This window comes from Pezoporus flaviventris, unplaced genomic scaffold (assembly GCF_033815535.1).
Source record: "Pezoporus flaviventris isolate CSIRO_AGI_PZ_B2104156 unplaced genomic scaffold, CSIRO_AGI_Pfla_v1 ptg000063l, whole genome shotgun sequence".
Taxonomy (NCBI): domain Eukaryota; kingdom Metazoa; phylum Chordata; class Aves; order Psittaciformes; family Psittacidae; genus Pezoporus; species Pezoporus flaviventris.
The window spans coordinates 4,220,990-4,243,208 of record NW_026892611.1 but is presented as its reverse complement, the minus strand read 5'-3'; the positions used below and the strand labels follow the sequence as shown (position 1 = coordinate 4,243,208).

General features: G+C 43.3%; 1 protein-coding gene across 4 annotated transcripts in view; it reads left to right on the top strand.

The window, feature by feature from the left end:
* VPS53 (VPS53 subunit of GARP complex) overlaps positions 1 to 22,219 on the top strand; it is a 67,222-nt gene that overhangs the window by 36,102 nt on the left and 8,901 nt on the right. For all 4 annotated transcript variants that reach the window (XM_061470285.1, XM_061470284.1, XM_061470283.1 and 1 more), the window contains 6 exons: positions 4,413 to 4,655; positions 5,777 to 5,924; positions 6,839 to 6,921; positions 10,446 to 10,524; positions 15,355 to 15,503; positions 20,703 to 20,772. In XM_061470285.1, the coding sequence (XP_061326269.1) occupies positions 4,413 to 4,655; positions 5,777 to 5,924; positions 6,839 to 6,921; positions 10,446 to 10,524; positions 15,355 to 15,503; positions 20,703 to 20,772 (772 nt within the window). The remainder of the gene's footprint in view (positions 1 to 4,412; positions 4,656 to 5,776; positions 5,925 to 6,838; positions 6,922 to 10,445; positions 10,525 to 15,354; positions 15,504 to 20,702; positions 20,773 to 22,219) is intronic.

Sequence of the window (22,219 nt, the reverse complement as noted above, 5' to 3'; positions counted from 1 at the left end):
GGTTCACACCAGGGTTTACATAACATCTCTGTAACAAGTGCAGTGCCAAATGGGAGGGGAGGTAGTTGAAAAATGTTCAAAACAGTCTTTTAGTGCAGGTTAGTGGCTGGAAAGGAGAAAGAGGTGCCTGCCTCATGTAACTCATCTGTCTATGCCCTTCTAGCTTCGATGGACTTACACATGAGAGAGGGCATATAACTTGGGGCTTGTAGTGCCCTGATTTTGCCCAAACTCCAAGGTAGCCACTTGAAAAAGCTTTCCCATGTCCCATCAACCTTTTATGCTTTAAATTAAACAAGTAAATAAACCTTGCACAATGGTCTGTCATGCTGGGTTTAGTTTCTGCTCTGCAGTGTAACAAAGGGAAACAGATATTTCCCCCCTCTGCCAACTGAGCATTAACTTGTTTGAATATTTCTTCTCTTCTCACTAGGGGCCATTTTAATCCCCGTTTTGGTAATTCTACCCCACTGTGCTCCTAGCCCTTTCAGTTGCCTTTTTTTCCCTTTTCCTTTACAATCATGAGATGGTTTATATTAGCTTTATAGCCACAGGCTGTGAGGAGTTCAAAGAAATACTGCCCCAGTATTCCCCATGCTGCCCCTGTCTGCCAGAAAGTGCTTTCCTTTATGATTTTCTCTTTTCTTCTCCCTTAGATTGAACTCTTGAGGAATCTGTTGCTGATGTCTGAAAGTGAGGATTTCTTAGATAATTAATTGTATGTTTGGGCTCTGAATAGCAAGAATAGTGTGAGAGTTGTGTTCATTATTGCCTGAAGTCTGTGGCAGAATGCAGCCTGGACCTTTTCTCCTGAAAAATTGCTTCCATACCCATTTAAAGAAACACAGTGCCAAATCTGTAGCAATTTAAGAGGAGACACCTGAAAGAAAGACTTTAAAGATGCTGCTCTCCACCCTTAGCTGCAATGTAAATATCAGATTTCTTAGCAGGGAAGCAGATTTCATTTCTGCCCCTTTGGGATATGTATCTTTAGCTCTAGTTTGTGGTCTGTAGGAGCAACAGGAGCACACACGTGTGAGCTGAGCTGTTCTGCTGCAGTGAAGGAAGAGCTCTGTCAGGTCTGCAGTGCTGAGAGTATGCAGAGCCGTGGTTAAGTGTGCTAATATGCATGTGTGCATTCGGATTGTTTGGAAAACTGGCACTTTCTCTCTTTGGTGTGTGCCTGTGATTTCAGGAGAAAAGGGGCTTCCAAAATGCCAAGTCCATGGAAATTACCCTACAAGTGGTCCAGATGTCTCAATGCCATTGCCCTTCCCCAGTGCTAGGCAGATACCAGCTGTTCACATTGCTGAACAGACCAGCTGACTAAGCACCGTGTTCTTCTCTCATGCTCCTGGGTTGTGTAGTTCCTCTTGTGATTTCCAGATATACAGAAAAACACTAAATAGGTTGAGTGAAAGAAAAAAGTAGGAGCCATATAGAAATGAATGGATTTAAGAACCAGAATAAAATTTTCTTTACTGGATTTCATATTTTCTCTTGGTTAGATTTGGCAAGTTCTTGGTCCCAATAAATATCCTACTGGTAGGAAATACCACATCTGCAGTACCAGAGGATTTTCTTGGAGCTTTTTGGAGAGTCTGTAGATAAAATGTTCATTTTCTGTAGCTCTCCTGCCTTCTTCATGTTTCATCTCCCAGTTGCTTTTCCTGACAAATTCTTTCTGCTCACATTGTACCACGCAAAGGTTGTTAGCCTTTATATTGTATTGGGCCAACTGAGACTAATGTGAAAGTTTGATTGACATCAACTGAAGTGTGCATTAGTCATGTATTAGTTCGCTTAGTGCACAATAGCCTGATGTTTTGCCCATGTGAAATAAGAGCACGTCCTCACAGCCTGCCTTTGACAGGCAGTTTGTCCAGGTTGGAATCAGAACAAGCATGAAGCTCCACTGCTGTTCTCCCACCTCCATCCCTGACAGTGTTCAGGGCCACGTTGGACGGGGCTTTGACCAACCTGGTCTAGTTGAAGGTGTCCCTGCCTGTGGCAGGGGGTTTGGAACTAGGTGATCTTAAGGTCCCTTCCAACCCAGACCATTCTGTGTTTCTATGACAGCTGCATTTGCTCCTACATCCCAGTTGACAAGACCTTGGGAGACCAAGAAAATGTAGATATATTTCACTTGCCTCAGAGAAAAGGAGAACATGTGGAGTAAGCATGAAAAAACAAAAGCCATTGACATTCCTGACTATGTCTTGGGACTGAGAGAATGAAGGGAAAAAAAAAGTGGCTGGTAAATGCTAAGAAGGCTCCACTTTGTTGCCCAGATGGAGCAAAGTGCAGATGCAGAGGTGGAAATGCAGCTGCTTAGTTTAGTGGGACTTTTGACAAGGAGCAAGCCACGTCCGCTTTACTTGGGAACCTGAAGGAATGCTACAGCTTGCAGCACGTGTGAGCCCTCCTGCAGCAGCCATCTGTTTGGCTCTCCTACAGCTACAGGAGGAGGTCTATTTTGCTTCACTGTGGTCAAATACAATCAATGCTTTGGTTCAGTGTTCAATTGCTGGTGCCAGTGTAGAGATTTATCACATCAGTTGAGCAGCCTGATGTTTTTATGGTTCTTGTAACAAAGCCGAGGAACTGTGTGTATCTGTAGAATCAGAGGTATGTAAAGTACTTAACAAGCAATAAGCATGAATAAAGGGGCTACTTGTCTTTGCAATAGCCTGTGAGGCTGGCTTAAGCCAAAGAGCCTTGCTTCATGATTTAAAGCCCTGTTATTGCAAGCACATGGTGGATCACCCGTGGTAGGAGCTCATTTGCTTTGGTACAGCAATCTGGGTTTATCAGGGAAGTGGTCACTTTTTGTACTGGTGCAGTGTTGTGGGTTCTTTGGTCAGCTGGAATCGGAGTGGGTTTTCTCATTTATGAGACAAAAAAAAAAAAGGGGGACAGAAACTGGGGAAAAGTTTTCATTGTTGGCAGGTTTTTTCCCCTTTCCTTGTCAGATGTAAGAGAGAACGTGCTGAAGAGTCTCAGCTGCTGTGCTGCTAGTGCTGGTGGTAATGCTTTACCCATCCCAGGAGACCCTAACCCAGTCTCTTTGCATGAACTCTAATGTTGTGCTGGGTGTCCTATGAGCTGGCTTAAGACTAGGAAAACACTTCCAGTTGAAACTCTTTGACAGGCTTTTAAAGAAGAGTTTTCACTTCTATGGACAGCATTGCAAGTTTATCAGTGAGTAAGTTCCTAAAAAATAATGATAATATATTAACTATAAAGTAATGAATTTTGTCCTATTCTCCTTCTAAGGATTTGGCTTTCTACTTATGTGCCCTGGATCAGCCATTAGTTACACTCTCAGTAGTGAGAGGGGTGAAGGTTGTGCAGTGGAATGGGGGAGCAGGAGAAATAAAGCCAAGATGGTAATGGAAATAAGATATAAAATACAGGAACCTCATAACTCCTTTTGGTCAGCAGAGTGCCATTCTCATCTGAAATGTCTGCATATTCCTCAAAAGCCAAACTTCCTTGTCAGAGGTTGCGTGTATTTGTGTGTCTGGGGGAGGAGGTTTATTGCTGTAATTCAGTTCATCTGGCAAAGGTTACTCCACTTAGTTGAGTTCTGGTGTCAGGAGAGCTGGTCTTGGTTCCTGACACGGATGTGCTGTCTCTGGAGGAGTAGGACTAGAGGAATTCCCCAAGATCAGAAGACTTCTTTTGGTCTGTATTGATGGTTCTGGCCCTCTGCCATGCTAAAAAGCCTTTTTGTCATGATGAAACGATGGAGTGAATTTTATTGTTGCCTAAAGACCAAAAAATTTTAGTAAGGACCAGGTTATAATGAATCACTGGAGACAATAGGAGGGCTTTTTGTGCTTTTTAAAGACTTCTAAGTAGGAAGTGCACTTTGTGCTCATGCTAAATAAAACTTCTTTAAAGGATGTGTGGAGTCGTGCAAAACCAGGTGGTATCCAAATGGGACCAAGAAATGGCGAATGGCACACCATTTTGAGCACATCCCTTTAAAAGCCAAATTCCCTGAGGTCTGCTCCGGAGGCCGCTGATATGGGAAGCCCAACTGTTACTTTTGCTGGTGCCAGGAATGAAACTTGAGCATACGCTTTATGCACTTGCATCAGATGTGCTGAACCCAGTCCTGGCAGACTTGTGAGCTTTTATATGTGGCTGGAGAACAGATTGAAGCTGCCACTATAATTCTTGAGTACAAAAGGTCGTTACGCATCGGTCCGCTCCGCATTATTGTATGAGCTTTGTGCTGAGAGGATGGAGATAAGAAAGGGCTGGAATACCCTGCCCTGCTAGAATCTCAATGCGTTTGCTGGTGTCACAAGACAGGACATCTGGTTTTAAGCATTATTCTCTATCTTCCCTTTGTTTCCTCTCCCATCATACTAAAATATCTTTCTATTGTTCCCCCACATCAGAAATCTCGGTGAACTGATTGACAGGTTTGTGGCTGACTTCAAGGCTCAAGGTCCCCCCAAGCCCAATGTGGATGAAGGAGGAGCCGTCCTGCCTAGCTGTGCCGACCTCTTTGTGTACTACAAGAAGTGCATGGTGCAGTGCTCCCAGCTCAGCACAGGCGAGCCCATGATAGCCCTGACCACCATATTCCAGAAGTACCTTCGAGAATATGCCTGGAAAATTCTGTCTGGAAACCTGCCTAAGTGAGTTTTGCTTTCACAATTGCACTTAACCCTGCTACTTGGGTAACCAGTTCATACTGTGATTCCTCACTGCCGTAGCTCAGCATTATATGTATTATAATTTCTAATGGAGGTGGTTTATTTGTGTGATGCTTACCTGTAACTCCCTCTGCTCTGTAACATTTTATGAATAAAATATCTAGATGTAAATCCAGTGAAAGTACAGGAATTTGTTAGGAGTTTACACCAATATGGGTAAGTATAGAGGCTAAAGGAGCTCCTTGAGATACTGCCAACCTTTACGACAGGTAATTTTGTATGCTATTTCCCATCTTCAGTTTGTTTCTCTTGTGAACCTGGGAGCAGCAGAATCAGTTTCTGAAACCAGTAAAATCTTTTGCAGATGGAAGGGGAGAGGCTTACATCCAGACAAGTGGAAAGATAAATTTAATGTGTGTTCTCCATCAGACCTCAGTTGCATTCTTTATGCGCGTTTTTTTGTGTGCTCCATTTTTGCTGTCCAAGATAAATATCACTGTCCTATTTTATTTTTTTTTTTAAATGGATTTAGATTCTGAAGAGTTGGGAGGTAGGGAATTTCCTGACTCTGAACTGTTCTGAATCTTTCTTTGCTGATACATGGCTGTTAATCACTTGGAGACAGTGGAAAGAAGCCACATTTTCTATAATTTACTGTGTTGATATCATCAGTCTTTAAAACAGGTTACCACATTTTCAGATGCATGCTGACATCTGTTTAGTACTGAGGAGATAAATATGACAAGCAGCCTGATAGTTACTGAGATTTTTCTGTAATCTTTAATTAGATTTTGAGTAACTGGCAGTGAAGGTGAAGCTAGCTGGGGAGGGCTCTATTCCACTTGCATTCTAATCTCCCGTGTTGTGAATGAATGAGTTGCCCTTTGTCTGAAGCTTTGATACGAACTTCTGTTTGTCTTTCTTAAAGATATTCCTTAATCAAAATAGCAGGTTTGGGTTTGATGCAGGATGACACTGACCTGTGTTGCATTGGACTTTGTGGTCACAAGGGCTGTTATGGTACTGAAATTTAGTAATAATTTTGCAATGTGCGAGTCTGTACACCTGAAAGCTTTACAGGTTTTGTCTTATTTTTTATCCAGGACAACTAGCAGCAGTGGTGGGCTCACCATCACTAGTTTGCTGAAAGAAAAGGAAGGCTCTGAAGTGGCAAAATTTACTTTAGAAGAACTGTGCCTCATTTGCAGCATCTTAAGTACTGCAGAATACTGCTTGGCGACCACCCAGCAGGTAAGCTTTCCTCTACAGCACCTCTGGGATGGCACCCAGCAGCAGCCCCTCTTCTGTCAGGAGATGCTGTGCTGCTCCCACTTCAGGGTTAAGCTGCTGTGGAGACTTGAAGAGCCAGAAGTACTAAAATACCCAGAGTACTGTCTGATCCACATGCACCCTGTTGGTTATTGAGCCCTACATTATTAAATCTGTATTTCAAGGAAAGAAAAGTATTGATTTTTGCTGTTTCTACCTGAGAAAAGTCATTTGTTTGTAATACTGCTTTGCAGCATCAGTTTCGGATTTGGTCCTTTTATACTTTTTGCATAATTGGTTTGCAGTGGGGACCAAATGTAAAACAAATACCCCTTGTGGTTCATGATCTCCCTTTTGTAAAAACAAGAAAAACAGTAATTTAAAATAGGTTTGGGAAAATGCTTGCATGAAATATTGGGTCAAGGTGAAGTGATTAGAGATGGTATTTTTACTGATATGCTTTGCAGCCCCAGTGCTTGTTACATTCAGGTGCTTTCAAAATGCCATAGGTTAGTAGATGAGCTGTGATGTTTGGCTGTATCAAGGCCTCTCCACAGCAGAACTGGCAATCCTCCTCCTTTGCAGTTCAGGCACAGGCAGGGTGTTGAAAAACATCTTTATTAGCAGGACAGGTGCCACAGCGTTAAGTTAGTACATTAGCATGTCATACTAGAGTTACATAAATGACCTTGGAGGTTTACTTCTTTGAGGACATGGTGGCAGGTTTTAGGGTGTCCAACAAGGAGAGATTTCCAGTGTTCACTGGCTGAATTTTGGTTATAGTCTGGGCACACAGTAAGTTTTAAAACCTGACTTTTCCAGAATATAAGTTTTCAAGAATGGTCATTTCAAATAAGAAATCTGATCTTTCTGTTGCTTGTTTTGTTTCCTAACAGTTGGAAGAGAAACTCAAAGAAAAAGTGGATGCAAGTCTAGTGGAGAGAATCAACCTGATGGGAGAGATGGACACTTTCAGCATGTATGTTCAGCAGATTCATCCTTCCACAATATATCAAAATCCTAGTTTGTAAACCAGATGGTGCTGGAGTAATACAAGCCCAAGATTCCAGTGTTGTAGGACCCAGTCAGCAGTAAGACCGACCCAGATACGTAGCCTAGGCATAGGCATTTCCCTGGTGAAGGAATGGTCATCCTTTGGCTAGTCCAAGAGCAGCAGTAGTACAGACTTCAGATGTAGTTGTTCCCCGTCGTCCTAGCCAAAGGAACAAAAGCACTGGAAAGGGGAAAGGAAATTGTGAGTTTTCATCTGAAACATCATTTGCATCTTGGCAGCTCTGGGAGTTGACTGCTACATTTCAAGAAAGGAAGCTATTTCAGTACATTCCTTCCTGCTTTAACTTCCCCCTGTTAATCAGCAGCCTTGTCAGTATGATCAAACCCCATTTCAGATGACATAAAAGACTGATCCAATCTTATATTTGGGGATTATAATTGAGAGAAGATTATCGTTCATTAAAATAACTTTTCACGTAACGATGCTAAAAATATTCCCTTCTGACATCCTCTCCACCACTGACAAACAGATTGAATGTTTTTTGAGAGAAGGAAATTGAGGCAAAAAAAATTGTTTTGCCTCACATCAGACAAAAGAAAACCTTGGTAAAGCTGGGAAAATAATCCCTATCAGCAGCTCTCCTCCTCCTTAAAACTAAGATTCAGCACACACAGCAGTAAGATTTTTTTTCAGAGGGCTCCCTTCCTATGATTCCTCCTCTCTTGCTCCAGTGGGCAGGATCCCACTGAATCTCCATCCAGGTTTTTCACATGGTCTCAGGCTCCATTCCAGGCTGCAGAGACTCCGTTCCCTTTAGATATTTCTCAGACCTTTTTAAGGGTAAATCCCTGATCAGAATCTGGGGTTGCTGTGTCCACTAAGCCAAAGCAAGCAAGATAGCTGGGAAGCAGAAATAAAATATGCCCTATGATGGGGTTTTCTTAACATGGTCAAGTCAAGGGTGAGTTTTGTATTTTCTCATGACCTGTCCATCAAAAGCCAGCTGCCTTGGGTTGCTGCTGTTTCCACTGTGGCTGCCTCATGAGATGGTTGATTGTAGGCAGCCAGTATGATATGTTTTGGAAACTGTTTAAACGTATAGCTCACGTTCGCTGTTTTGGACAGCTTTAAAGTTCAGCTGACAGCCCTGATGCATCTTGTAACAGAGGCTTTTTAATTGACTTTCAGTCTGTTCCAATGTAGTGCTTTGTCCAGTCTTCTGTCAGTGTAAGTCATAGCTATAAACCTCTCTGGCGTTTGCTCATTCAACATTGAACAAGTTGTTTCTTTTGGGATTTGATGTCTTGTTAGGCACAGTCATAAAGAGAGTGATAAAACATTGCTGCTTACACACCCTGGAAAGTGTTCTACCTTTGCAGAAAGAAGAGTGCAGAACCACCCCAGATGTGTATAAAGCGATTGACGTGAGATGGAGGGACTACCCCTGGGGTGGCTAAAAATTTTCTATAGCTATGTTGGAAAAATGAGCTCTTCTTGAAGTTCAAAAATAAAAAAATTATTGTCATTTAAATCCAGAAATCTCTGATTCCCACCCCCCTGCCTTACTGATCTGTTGTGAGGTCATGGGTAGTGTTTAGAGACCCCTTGAAGGCCTGAAGTGTTGAACATACTGTACTAAGAGCTTACTATACTGCTCATTTATGGCCTCAGCTTCCCGATCTGTGCATCTGTCAGGGATTGTCTGAGGATTCATTAACTGCTCCTGAAGTACTGTTACGTACTGCCTGGGGCAAAGATGTGAAGTGGCTTCTGGCAGAACCATGTCATGATGCTTTATGTTTGCAACACCACTTTCTTGCTGCACCCTTCACCCTCTACAGCCAGTATTTATTTTGAAGAGTAGACAAATAGGTTTTTCTCCCTGACTGCAATTTTGTGGGTTTTAGGTGAGAGCCTGCACTTGGAACAGACTCCTGATGTGTGGACACTAGTGATGAGGTCGCTTTTCTTCCACTGACAGGATTGTGTTGCATTTTGGTGCTGAATCACAGCTCTTTTCTTAAAGTCACTGACAACAGGTGCCCTGCAGGAGTCAGCTGTGCCCAAGAGGCATTATTTCAGTCCAACTAGTGGAATCCCCCAAGGCATAAATCCTATAGTGCCCAGCAGAAGCAGAAGCACCAGCAGAAATGGTCACAGGCTTTTTTTATCCCGATGCAAGTTTTAGATCGTATAACTTGAAGCCAGTATTCACTTCATCTCCCAGACTAACTTTTCCAACTAATTTTGGATGAGTTTGCCTTTACAAACAAATTAATTGCTCTGAAGGAACTTGCCAGCCTGTTCCAGACTCTGTGTACTAGAGCTTTAGGAAGGGGAACAGAAAACCTCTGTGGGTTGCAGGGAAGAACACGACCCAGCTCCCAGCAGCAGAATGAAGAGTGGGTGATACCACATCTCAATGAGGAGGTGGATATTTAAAACTATTTGGAAGAGTGAACTCCACAGTAGTACCCAGAACTTCAAAAAGAAGATGAGGGGGAGGAAAACTGTTTGGAAGAGGTATTGGTCAGATTTCTTACAGATCTGCAATTCCCATCTATGCTGCCATCATGAGAAAGAGCAAAAGTAAAATCCAGTTTTTACGTATATAATCCCAAAGTTGTAAACAGCTATCTGTGGCAGATTTAAGGTTTACACTTCTTTAAAAACTGTACTTAACTCAGTGAAACACAGTCACTTGTTACTTCTAGCAGAAGTTGTAATGTGAGTACTTGGTTATGTGCCCTCGAGGGTGGTCTGAGCTGTTGCAGACAATGTTTCTTGGTTGTTTTTTTAGGATCGTTTGCACCTTTGTGCCCATCATAATATGGTGGCATCAAATATGTCGCTAAGCAATATTGTGCTGTTAAGAAAAAAAGAGGGAAGGAAATGTGTTTGACTAATGTGTTCTTTAGTCTGGTATATGTCTTTGAGAAACTCTAACAATGGATGGCAGCAATCCTAGACATAGTGTAAATAAGACATCTGCCTTGATCTTCTCAAATGGGAGTTCAGAACTCATGCAGATGTACTTTTTGAAACCCTCTTTGCAAGTTTCTGTGAATAGTAGAATATTGGCTGTGAGTAAGTGGAGTGATGATAAAATTTTAGTTTTATGTATTAAATTTGAAGGCAAATCCAAGTCTGGGCTTGTGTTCTTGGGGGTTCTTCTTCTTCCTGATGTGAAGTTGGGGGTTACCCAATGTGACACCTTTGATCTCCAGCTCCCTCCATGTGTCAAAACAGAGAAAGGTCTGCTGTTAAAATGTTTTCACTACGCTAAAGCCTATTGTGTAGCTCCCTGATGAACAGCATGTAGAAATTCCCAGCTCCTTTTCAGTACAAGTTTTAGCCATGTATATTCACAGCATAATGCAACTGTCAGCCAGTAGATGATTTTCCGCCTTTCACAGTCAAATAAAGCCAGTTCTGGCACTGTGTCACTCAGTACTGTTCTAAAACTCATGCTTGACTCTTTTTTGCAGTGTGATCTCCAACAGCATACAGTTGTTAGTGCAGGACCTGGATGCAGCCTGTGACCCTGCCCTGACTGCTATGAGCAAGGTAGGGTGTGGATTTATTTTGGGAAGAGGTACCCTTAAGATCCACGTGAAGTTCTTGGTTGCTTTGATGGCTTTATTTCACAGTTGACATACCCTTTTGCTATATATTGATTTTGTCTTGCTTCTTAGAGCAGCAATTGCTCTATTTATAAACATATCCTTCACTCCAAAACCTCTTGTTGTTCAGATTAGAGCTTTCAGTCTTTTGCAACACAATAAACACACAAATACTTTCTGTAAGTACATAAGGCTTTATTTTTCACTCCTAATGCCAGTGAGATCCTTTAAAATTGGGAAAACTTTTGTTAGCATGAAATTTCAACTACAGCTTCTTGTTTGCTGTTCTTTGTGTTCTTTGACAAGGAGTTTTACTAGCCTGGTTGTTTGTGGCTGTTAAATGGAGGTACTCAAAGGGTAATAAGGAACTGAGATTGAGCCCTATTGCTTCTGTGATCCTCTCAAGGACATATGGAGCCATTCCTAGGGAGGCCCATATGATTAGTGCTTAAGGATTTTGTTGCAGTTACACTGCTGGCTTTTATATGTTTGAAATGCAGAGCTGTGTCTTCTTGCCAAAGTATTATGAAAACCCAGACTGCTTTAGACAGAGGTGAAGACAACAAAAGTGGATTGAACAATTTTTTTTTTTAATTAGAAATATTAAACATAGAGCTCCATTTTTGTAGGATCAACACACTGTCTCACTGCCATGAATTTTAATAGCTTTCTGCTTTATGATGTATTCCAGCTGTAACTAGCCCCGCCACCCCCAGCTAATATTTGAAGTGGAATGCAGCTGGTAATAGAGCTTGTATGTGTTCCAAGTGAAAAGAGGATTTTTTTTTTCCCCTGTAAAATAACACTGTTAGGAAGGGCTCAGCACTTCAGGTGTTGTGTGTGTGCTGTGTCAGTTCCTTAGATCTCCTGAACCTACAGAGTGTAGTAGTATTTGAATCACTTAGCTCTGACTGTTTGTACCCAAACCACAACCTTGAAAAAGCAGCAGCTGGTCAGCCATTTATTTTTGTCTTTGGAACACTGGTAAAATGCAGCACATGTGATGGGACTGATGATATATAAACAAGTTAAGTGTTATGAAATTAGCTAAATAAATACTTGTCATTTGTGCACACATTCCACTGTTTGCATCAGCCAGAGTCACATTTATGTGATCTTTACTAGACCTGGGTTTGCTGTAAGAGTTTTTTCCTTCAGCCTCCTCCTTTCTTTCCTTCAGGGCTGGATTTTTACTCTGACAGTTGAATAAGAAATGCATATGATTGATTATTTAAATGCAGAGTTAGTGTTTGGAAGTGTAAAATTTCAGTCTGTATTAAAGGAGTAAAGGCTGTGTGGCTGATCCATTCCAAGTACTGGGAAGGCATGTCCATCTAAAGACCTGTACTCCATTAGGGCTCTTCCTTTGTTTAGCTTCTTTTCATTTACTTAAGTCTGGTGTCCTCCAAGATTGAACATTCCCAGTCCTTTGTTGGAGTCTGGCTTTTCTTTTTCCTTGCAAAAATGTCCAGTAACTATAAGAGGTAAATTAAGAAATACTTAAACCTCTAAGTCAACTCTGGCTGCAAGCCACTTAGAGAGATTTAACACAGAAAATGGCATTGTGACTATTGCTTTCAGCTGGGAATGGTACTCAGTTTCCCTGATTCTTTACCTTGTGTGTTCTGGAAGAAGTGGTAAATGATGAGGAGGCCCCATGTTACAAAATGTGTAGGTGTTAATCTTTACTCAAACTTTGGAGCAGGTGTAGAGTGATTAAACACGGCTGTAGGATGGGGAGCTGGGAAGCGGGATGTGAGAGGAATTTGCCCTAAAACCCCACTGTCATATTCTGGAGAGCAAAGTACTGAGAATGTGTTGTACTGATCTATAGCAGGCCCTTAAATTGTCTGATGTGCCTTATTTTTAATTGTTGGGACAAGTGAACTGCTAATCTGCATGGGATGTTTTTGCCCCAATTAAGTTTATGGATTGCACTGGCTAAGCCTTGATTCACTTGCTGAATTAAGCATCGATTTCTATGTAAAACTGCTGGTAAGTGGGGCTGGGGGACATTTTAGTGACTCATGTCGATCGCTTGCTGGGGTTTTATATTTTGCTAAAACCTTTTGGCACAGCCAGAATTTCCTACTTCCTTTACAACTGAGTGGACACCAGCAAGCGCTTAAACACGAAGCTTTAATAATCTCTCCATTACATACAAGGAAAACCCCAAGAGCAGAGCAATCAGAGCTGCCAACTGCTAATTAAAAGTCACCATGGGTGCATTTTAGCACTCAGACAAGGTGCAGCATGTTAACAGTGCAAACCGGAACTCGTGTTGAAAAACAATGGAGGCAGTTTCAAAGGCAGCAATATGTGCTGCCTGCAGCAACCACTGGCTCTTCTCTCCTCTCCCACCTCTTCCTGCATGAGGAATGTGTGGTCAAGGGTGAAGGTACTGGCCTGGTGGTTATGTGTGTTCCCCATGCCCAGTCTGGAGCCTGTAACTGGCAGTGCTGAGCATGGGGGGACTTGGAGACTGATCCATCTTCCATGAAGCAGCCTCTTTGCTGGAGACCCGGATCAGTGCTGGACATGGAGGAAGGACCTGGTGGCTCGTGGTTTGGTGCTGTCACTCCATTCCTAGCTTTCTGGGGACACAGGGACATATGGAGACATGGGCCCCTGCAACTGGGCAGACCTAGGGATGCTCTTGAGGCCCTGCCTTGCCCAGAAGGTAGTACAGCTCTTCTTATGTGCCAAACCACTCCAGTTTTGCTTAGGGTTTCTCTTTTCTCCTCCCTTTTTAAGAAAGCACCCGAAAATCTTGACAGTCCTGGCTTTTTGTAGTGAAAACCAGCTCTGAAGGTAGCACCAGAGCTTTGAACCCCTTGCAGGCAGCATGTTGCCCCATGTCCTTGCAGTGTGCAGGTGCCTTTTGGCTGCTGTCAGAGACCCTGCGTGCTGGGATTCTCCCTTTGGCCGGCGAGTGCAAGGCCTCGCTGCTCCAGTTCTTTGGACTCATTTTCAGCTTGTGTATGTAAACTATGTGGATATCCCAAGAAAAACATAGGACGAGGGAAAAAGAGGCATAAATTTAAAATGACAGGAACAAAGCTTTACCAGAAGAGTTGGGCTCATATTTCTTCTGATGACTTTTCAGTATGTGTACCATTTCTTTCATTGCAGCTACTGGTCTTTTCTTTGGGTGAAACACACCCCCATACACACACACAAAGGGCTATTTTTACTATTCATGCTTTAAAGGTTTGGTTGTAAAGTATTGCTTTTGGAATGAAGACCAACAAAATGAAAAAGCTACTGTTCTATTGTTGCAATAATTCAACTCAGCAGTCCCTTCCCACTTTCTGGCCGTTCCCACTATATGGGGATGGTCTGTTGGTTGAGGATCATTGTCTGTCAAGAAGAGCCAGCGCTGGGAACGTGCAAATCCATCAGGGAACTAGGCACAAAGTGTTTTCTTTGGATATGGCTTGTACCATGAGGAGTAGAAAAGCAGTTGTCTCTTGAGCGATCTTCAAATGAAAGATGGAATGAAAACCCCATAGAGCAGGTGATGAGAGAGGGATCCCTGCTTGCTTCCTGGGTAATGTGAAATGAGCAGGCTGGGGTTTTGTTTGTTTGGTTTCAATAAAGACAGCTTTGGTAGGACATGTGTAGGCTCTCCCAGACATTGTGGTTTTGCAAAGAATTTGGCTTCTCTTGCCTGTTAAGTTGTTTGGATGGAATTGAACTGGCTGGGTTGCAGGGGACAAAGTAGCCATAATTGAATTAAAACCAGGAATAAAAAACTTGTGCACGCAAAATCCAAAACTTGAGAAAACAAGTTTGAGGGCAAATACCCCTCAAAAGGAAAAGCTCATCTTCCACATGTGCCCAGTTTCCTACCCTAATTTCTTACCTGTTTTCCTCCTGTTTCATCTCCAGCACGAGGCACAGCATCTCCAGTTAGTTGGAGAACATTGCGGAGTGCGTGGTCTCTGAACAGTAGCAGAGCTATGAGTGCTTTTCTGGATGCTGGAGTTCCTTGGTGAAACGTTGCTATATCCATGGGTGCTTGGCCAGTCTACCCAATTATCTCTTCTTTTTTTTCCCACAACTTACATTGTGTACTCACTGCAAATAAGGCTCAGAGAAAGTCAAGGGAGTCACACATCTGGCTCACAGGGACTATTCTGTTGCATTTCTGCTGAGTGTAAATGAAAACAAAATGGGAGGTTGAGTAACTCTTCTTGGTTTCTATTTTTTTGATGTGAATTTAGGATAAGCTGAAGCACCGCAGCTTGTACACAAGAAGTGTTTTTGGTGTGAGCTATGCTGGATTTTAAAGAGTATTTCTACCTCTTCAATCTATCTGTCATCAGTCTCACCAGTATTAAAGTCTTGGCTGCCATACAGGAATCCAGACTTTGCAAGCTTGCAGATATTTTCTCAAATGCCTGTAATCAGGATTTATATGGGCACTTCATCCTGGCAAACTGGAAACTGTTAAATATTAAGGCAGCCTGGCATGCTCCAAAATCTTTTTTAATCCTAGTGGTCCCCATTTGTATAGGTTACTGGTCACAACCTCTCTCTACTCTGGTGCAAAAAAGGGCTGTTCTGGGTTTTCTTTCTGTCTTGTTGCGGAAAGGTTTCGCTCAATCAGTGTAGTGACGAAGAACTTGACCTTGGTGGTGAATTGCAGTGGCAGTGTCTTAATGATTCCTTAGAGATCTTTGGACGGGAAGTTCGTACAGTTTTCCTTACCTATTGCTTGAATCTTAATGAATTAAACAGTCTCTTTGGTTGTTATTTCCCCTTTGTGCAGATGCAGTGGCAGAACGTGGAACACGTCGGTGACCAGAGTCCTTATGTCACCTCGGTGATTCTCCACATTAAACAGAATGTCCCCATCATCCGTGACAATCTGGCCTCCACGAGAAAGTATTTCACTCAGTTCTGCATAAAATTTGCAAAGTAAGTTGCCAACATGGCAGAGTTTATCGAGGTCTCTGGTTCTCACTAGCCTGTACGTGATCATCTGTTTGCTTTCTAGAGTGCAGCATCATGGCTGTTGGTGTCTGGGTGAACATCCAAAGAGGGCACAAAGGGACGTGGGTTAGGGCAGCAAACACCAGCAGCTGCTGGCAAGGTCAAGGTTAAAAGATACTTCAGTTTCTTGTCTCAAGTTTCCTGCTGAGGCAGATTTTCTCAGATATTTCTGTTGATTGGTTCTTCCCTACATAGCTAAACCATCCCATAAAATATTGTGATGATCACTGCCTACTCTTTGCCAAGTGCAGAAAGTTTTGTGTTGGACATCTTTAAAAGGCTTTGAATGTCTGAATTAGATATGACTCCTACTCTGGGAACCTACTTTCCTTCCAGTGATAAGAGGCTGTGGTGTTTCCAGGTACTAAGAAATCTGGTGCGTCATTTAATTCAATATAGCTTCTAAAATACCTATTTCCCTGTAAGGAGGGCATGTGTGATGAGTATATTCTACCTTGACAGTCCAAAAGCTGCTTTTCTGTGCAAAAATAGTTCACTAAGGAGGGGAATATTCAGGGGAGTAGTTCAGATTTTGGAGAATATTCTAAGTATTTTCCTGTTAAATCACTTAACGTTGAGCATTGTGAAAGAACTGGAAGATGAGACAGAAATGCCCCTTGCCTCTGGGTTTAGGGTTGAGCTCTCCAGTATCTGTTGGACACCCAAACTTTGAAGCTGTGTGTCTGAAACAAGAATTCAGTTCTTTGGGAAGATACTTGGAACTCTTCCCTACTTGCCTGTGGCCAGCAGAGCTTTGCATGCCAATGCCCCAAGAAAAAAACCTCAGGAGGACTCTGCCAGTTGTAGCTGCTGCTTTTGGTGTTGCATGTGACTCTGCTGGTGGACTTGTGAGCTGTGCCATACATATCATGTGTCACTCTAAAATACCTTAACGTTTCATTCATCTGCAATAACCTAATCATCCTGAAATAAACTGTGGCCTGGCAGTTACTGTGTGGGTTTGAGACTGGAGCTTCAGCTACTGCTTCAGCAGGGAAGGATGCAGCAGGCTCTCCTGAGAACTGTTAGCTCTCACAGCAGGGAGGCTGACCTAAGAGTTTCATTCCCCTTTTCTATCTCAGGGTACTCGTTAGCTTGCATTAAGGAACAGTTACTGATAAATCATATTATGACGTTGCCCATAATCACTGTTTGAAATGCTGTCTCAGTGAAAATTTATTGCACTTAAGCCTTCTATGTGATTTCACTTGAATTTTGTATCACTAACATGGCGATAAATAAAAAAACCCATTTACTCAGCTGTTCAGAGCACACTCTTAATACCTCAGCTTAGTTGCCTCCCTTTTAACTTTATTGCTAAGCGCATATCAAGTAAACTCAGGATAAAATGAACATCTAAGCCAAGTGCCTTCGTCATGGCTTGTTCTATAGTTGAGCACAGAAACCTGCAAAACTACCACTCTGCTTCAAAACCTTTTTTAAGACAACTGCAGCTCTGATCTGCAGCACTTTAAAATGAAGACACAGTCCTGAGTTCACTGTGCTGTGAATCAGGTGGAGAAGTGAAAATTTGGTTCCTAAGGATTGTTTTTGCCAGATCCTATTTAGAGTTCTTCTGTACAACTTGGATTTAAAGAGAACTAGCGCAGTGATGAGGGTGTATTGATGTACTTGAAATGCTGATGACATTTTAATGCATGCAAACATTTGTATTTTTGAAGCTCTGAATTCTTATGGAATATGCTTGCCTGCCCAATATAAATACCTGGCCTTTTGTGTGCTCCACAACACTGAAAATCCTTTTAACAGGCATTGTACTTCTCCATATGTTAATGTCTGTATCTTTTTGAACTGCCAGCCACTTCTCAGCTCTAATGGATTGTATAAAGCGCTAGTGTTGAGTTACAGGACCACAGGGGAGAAGGCATCTAAAGTCACTAAATTTAAAACTGAGGGATCTGAGCCAAGTCTGCAAGAAGAAAAATGGCCATCAAAAATGGCATCAATCCTGTAACCTAATTTGTCATTTTTGTTTTGTTTTGACCAATATGCAACCCTCACTCCTATGAAGTAGTGAGAAGCAGCCAGCTTTCCGGGAGGCACTTTTAGGCAGGGTGAGGGGCTCTGGTCTCGCTGCACCTCAGTCCTTATCCTTTGAAATCAAAAACCACAGTGGTGAAGCCATGGCTGCTACACAGGGATGTGTTTGGGAAGTCTGTGACCTGACCTCAGTGAGGAAGAGATTAGAACCGAGAGGCAGGAAAAACAAACAGCTCTCCCCCTCGCCCGGAATAACGGCTCATCCATTACAAACAGGCGAGCGTGGTGGGTAACTGCAGCAGGCACCCTTCCAGTTCTGGCCTTTGCATCGTGCTTTTAGTGAGAGGAGTTGGGTGGAAGAAGATCGTGACAAGGAGGCTCCTGGAGGTTTGGAAACAGTGAGCTGAGCTAAACCTGGCCAAGCTGCAAGGGTTGGTCACTGCCTTGGAGCAGGGTATAAAGCAAAACCCTTCTCAGCTGCAGTGACTCAGTGACACCAGGATGCTTTGAATGATGCCCTGCAGTAGCTCATCTTCCTTCAGACAGGCAAGACTGTGGTTGCATCTCTGTCTGCCTTGCTTAGCAAGGCATTGTGTTTGATGCATCAGCAGTGCAGGGGATTAGGAAAGCACAGGCTTTGGCAGAGCCACTCCCACTGGATGGGAGCCTCTCAGATGCTGTGGTTTCTCTGCTTTAGGTTCCTAATCTGTCTTGCACTGCTTTATTATTATGCTGGGGACTTGTCTGCTTCTATGGAGGGTTTGCTGGATTTGGTTTTATAGCTGAAACTGTAAATGAATTCTGGCATCCAATCTAGCTCTGTGGATGTGCAGGGAGTGAAGGCATTTAGAGTACAAAGCCTCGTGCAGAGCATTAGCATTGAATTCGCACGTATTATTTGCATCAGGATTGCCTGCTGTACACTGAGAGAGCCAAGCACTGAGTCCAGCCTAGGCAAGAGACTCAAGTGAATTTTTCAGTTAAGTGCAACTGCACTTGATGGTCTCTGCTTGTCCAAAAAACCTCCCAAAATACGAGAGCAGCCCTTGGTTCTTATGGTTTGTCTTGTCTGTCCTGCTGGAGTTGAGAAGCTGTTTCCAATAAGGCAGCGTGAAATAACAGGCATGTGGGGATGGGAGGTCACTTTACCCTTCTGCACTGATTGTGGGTGGCCATCCTAAGGGGCCTGGGAATTGTTTCATGCAAGACAGAGAGCTGTCTATGGGAGACCATGTGGTTACATAGAAGATTAAAAAAAGAGAGGGGAGGGGGTCCTTTGGCTGCTGGTCTGCCACCCTCTAAAAAGAGAGGCTCGCTCATATAGAACATGAGCATTAGCTCCATGTCTGACCTTACAGAGGGAAGGACAGTTGGACCTAGCTGCAAGATCAAAGATAGAGTTAATTTCTTGCTCTCTTCAGCTTGTAGCAAGGTGCTGCACCCAGAGCTGCTACCCATTGATCATTTTATAGGATCACCTAAGCTCCAGCTGTGCTTAGCACTCTTAATTGCCCTCCGGGAATTAGCTGTGCACCTGAAAAATGGATTTTAAACCAGATATATTGCATCTCTGCTGTCACGCTTTTGTGCAAGAGGAGATAGGGCTTGTTTCCCTCCTCTTATTTGTGTTTTGTTGCCAAGGTTGTTTCTCTGGTGGTCAAATTCAAAGCTGTTTGGGGCAGCCCAGTAGCTGGTTCTCAATAGTAGTTTGAAATTGTTCTCCCTGATACCTCTCCAGGAAAGGATGATTCACTGAAAGAGGTCGTGGCTGTGTCTGAGAGAAGGGGAAAGGAAGGAGCCTTTGCTTGGACTCTTCCTTGAACCATTTCTTTGGATTTTCTCAGCAGCTTGGCATGCTCTCTGCCTGACTTACGCTTTTGTCATTCTTCCATGAGAAAGGGCAAAAAATAAATGTCCTGGCTTGGAAAACAGGTGGCAAGACAAACAAGATGCTGTCCATGCTCCTTGCTTTGTGAGAAGGAAACAAATAGCTTGACAGATTAAGGGGGAAACCACACTGAATTTAGATCATCATCATAAATGGCTCCTCATTCAAAAAGGAAAAAAACCAGACCAACGTACATGAACTTAGAACAGTGTCATTAAAATCTAAGACCTGCCACCAGGTCATGGCAAGGTCCTGGAAACATGAGCCTGGTAGGCATTCAGCCAAAGAAGGCCATGTGAAAGAAGCAGAGTACATTGAAAAACAAGGCAGCAAAAGGAAGACCAAGGGTATGAGCAGTGTGGTCCTGACAGAGGTTGTGTTGTTCATGCCAGCCCTTCTCACGTTCAGCTCCTGAGTTTTCCTGGTGCTGCACCTCAGTAGAGTAGGTTGGGCAGAAGCTTGTCTTGTAGGTGCTCAGCCAGTGCATCTGCTAGAAGGGAGCATCTGCTTCTCCACTGAGGAAATTACCACAAAGCCTAAAATGAAGCAGAAAGCTAAAACCAGAGCTGGTGCTCTGGAGTGTGTTGGCAAATATTGGGCTTCCACCCTTGCCAGATTCTCCCCACTTGAGTATACGTACCTTAGTTGTTCTTCTGAGTCTGAAGTCCACGTTAGTAAAACAGGGTAATGGTGTTTTCACAAAACTTTTTCTTGTCTTGATTGTGTTGGCCAGAAGGTTTTTGGATGAGTGCCTTTCTGTGTGAGTGTCCAGGGCCCAGCAGACCTCCAGCCTTGGCCGGACCTCAAATTCAGGGTGTAATATGCATGTTATGGAATTACTTGTATGCAGTAAATTGTAGGTTCTGGGTTCTTCTCCTCTGTGAATAGCTGTGCTAATCCTGGTGTGTTGCTGTGTTTATTATTTACAATAGTTTGCTTGTTCTTGACCTTGTAGTGTAGTACTTCATGTAGTTTATAGCAATTTATTTACATAATGTGTGCAACTTCTCAATTAACTAATCAGTATGGATTAAAGCAAAAGAATTGTACCTAGGGTTTGTTGGGTTTTTATTTACTATACTTAATGTGGCTGGAATCATCTTGAGAACCAGGCACTTACAGTGTCTTTATGGAAAGCCATCCTTGCTTGGTTTTGCATGCTTTCTTACTGCAGAAGACTGTATGACTCCAAATACTCACCTGTAATTGTGTCATTTTGTATTTCATCTCTGCAGCTCCTTCATTCCCAAGTTCATTAACCATCTCTTCAAGTGCAAACCTATCAGCATGGTGGGCGCAGAACAGGTAAGAAAAAGTAGTTGCATTGTCTGTTTTATGACTTCTGGGTTCAAGAAGTCAAGGCAGCTTTTGGTCAAAAGGGGCAGAGAGCTAAGTTACGTGTCCTGAGCTCTGGTGCGGCTGAGGCAATAGGGATACACTGGTACAGGGCAGAGTGGAAGCAGGTTTATAGGGGTCCTGCCACACCTGAACCTGTCCTGGGAGAGGGGCCTTAGGCATCTTCCCAAGCAGAGGAGCTCTTACTTTGCCAGTCAAATTAATGATAGCCCAGCAGCAACAAACCTCTTACACTGGTCTATGGTGTCATGATGAGATTGTCTTCAGTGTGCTCACACAAAGGAAAAGAATGTTGCTTGTGGCAGAAACTGTTGCCAGAAGCTCCCATGTCCTCAGGAAGACTATTTTCTGCCGCATCCTTTCTCAAATCTCCCTCTGCTGCTTCTGTGCCTTCTCCCTTGGTTAAACTTAAGCCTATCACTTCTCTGCTCAGAAGAGCTGGGGCATGGTCAACTCATAGCTGCTGGTTGAGATATGCTTCCTCTTTCCTTCTCTTCAAGAAGTGCCAGGGTGGAGGGTGGGCAGTGAAGAAGGCCTGTGCAGTAATGGCTTTAATCCTTTATTCACGCATATGTCTGCTCCTTAAAAGGAATTGCTGGAGGAAGCATCATTTGGAGGGGAAGTGAGACAACAGGAAAACTTTACCAAAAAAAAAACCAGCAACAACCCCAAACCAAAACCCCAGGTGTCCAGGCAGTTTCTCAGCTCAGGAGTTCAAACAGCAATACTCCAGCAGAGCAATGCTGCATCCTCTCAGGGACTGTGTGCTCTGGTCCTATGTGCTGGCTCCTTCCTCTCCAAGAAAGTGAAGCTGTGGGAGACTCCTCTGGAGGGTGATGTCCTCATGAGCTCCTCTGCAGCCTGGTGTAGTTTTGCCAGAGTCTGTGTCCTGGCTGAGTTCCAGTGAGTACAATTAGATTTTTGCCTCCTCTAGTTTGCCTATGGATGGTTGCTGTCTTCCTCCCCTCAGAGCTGTGCAGGAAGGATGGGGCTGTGGAGGTACAGAGCAGAGTTTTCTCTATTTTGTCTGGGAAAAGAAAAGGCTAAATGGAGACCCTGTTTCTGTGGGCAAGGGATGCTGCAGTGTCTGAAGACAGGACAGTTTCTTTCCTGCATAAATGCCTTCCAGGCCTTGCTTCTTCAGGCGTTGCAAATACACGTCAAACACTGCAGCATGGTGGGGAAGAGCTGTCCCCACCTCTACTACTCAGTGACTGAGACCCAGGGAAGTGACCACCCAGCATCTGGGACTCAGGACTCCCCAGCTTTCTCCCATGAGCCTGCCTCCCTGTTATACTGAGAGCTGTAGGTACTGCAAGATGGTGAGGTACAATCTCAGGGAAGGAAGCACATTGAATTAATGCCTCTTGCATTAACACGTGCATTTCTGTTGAAG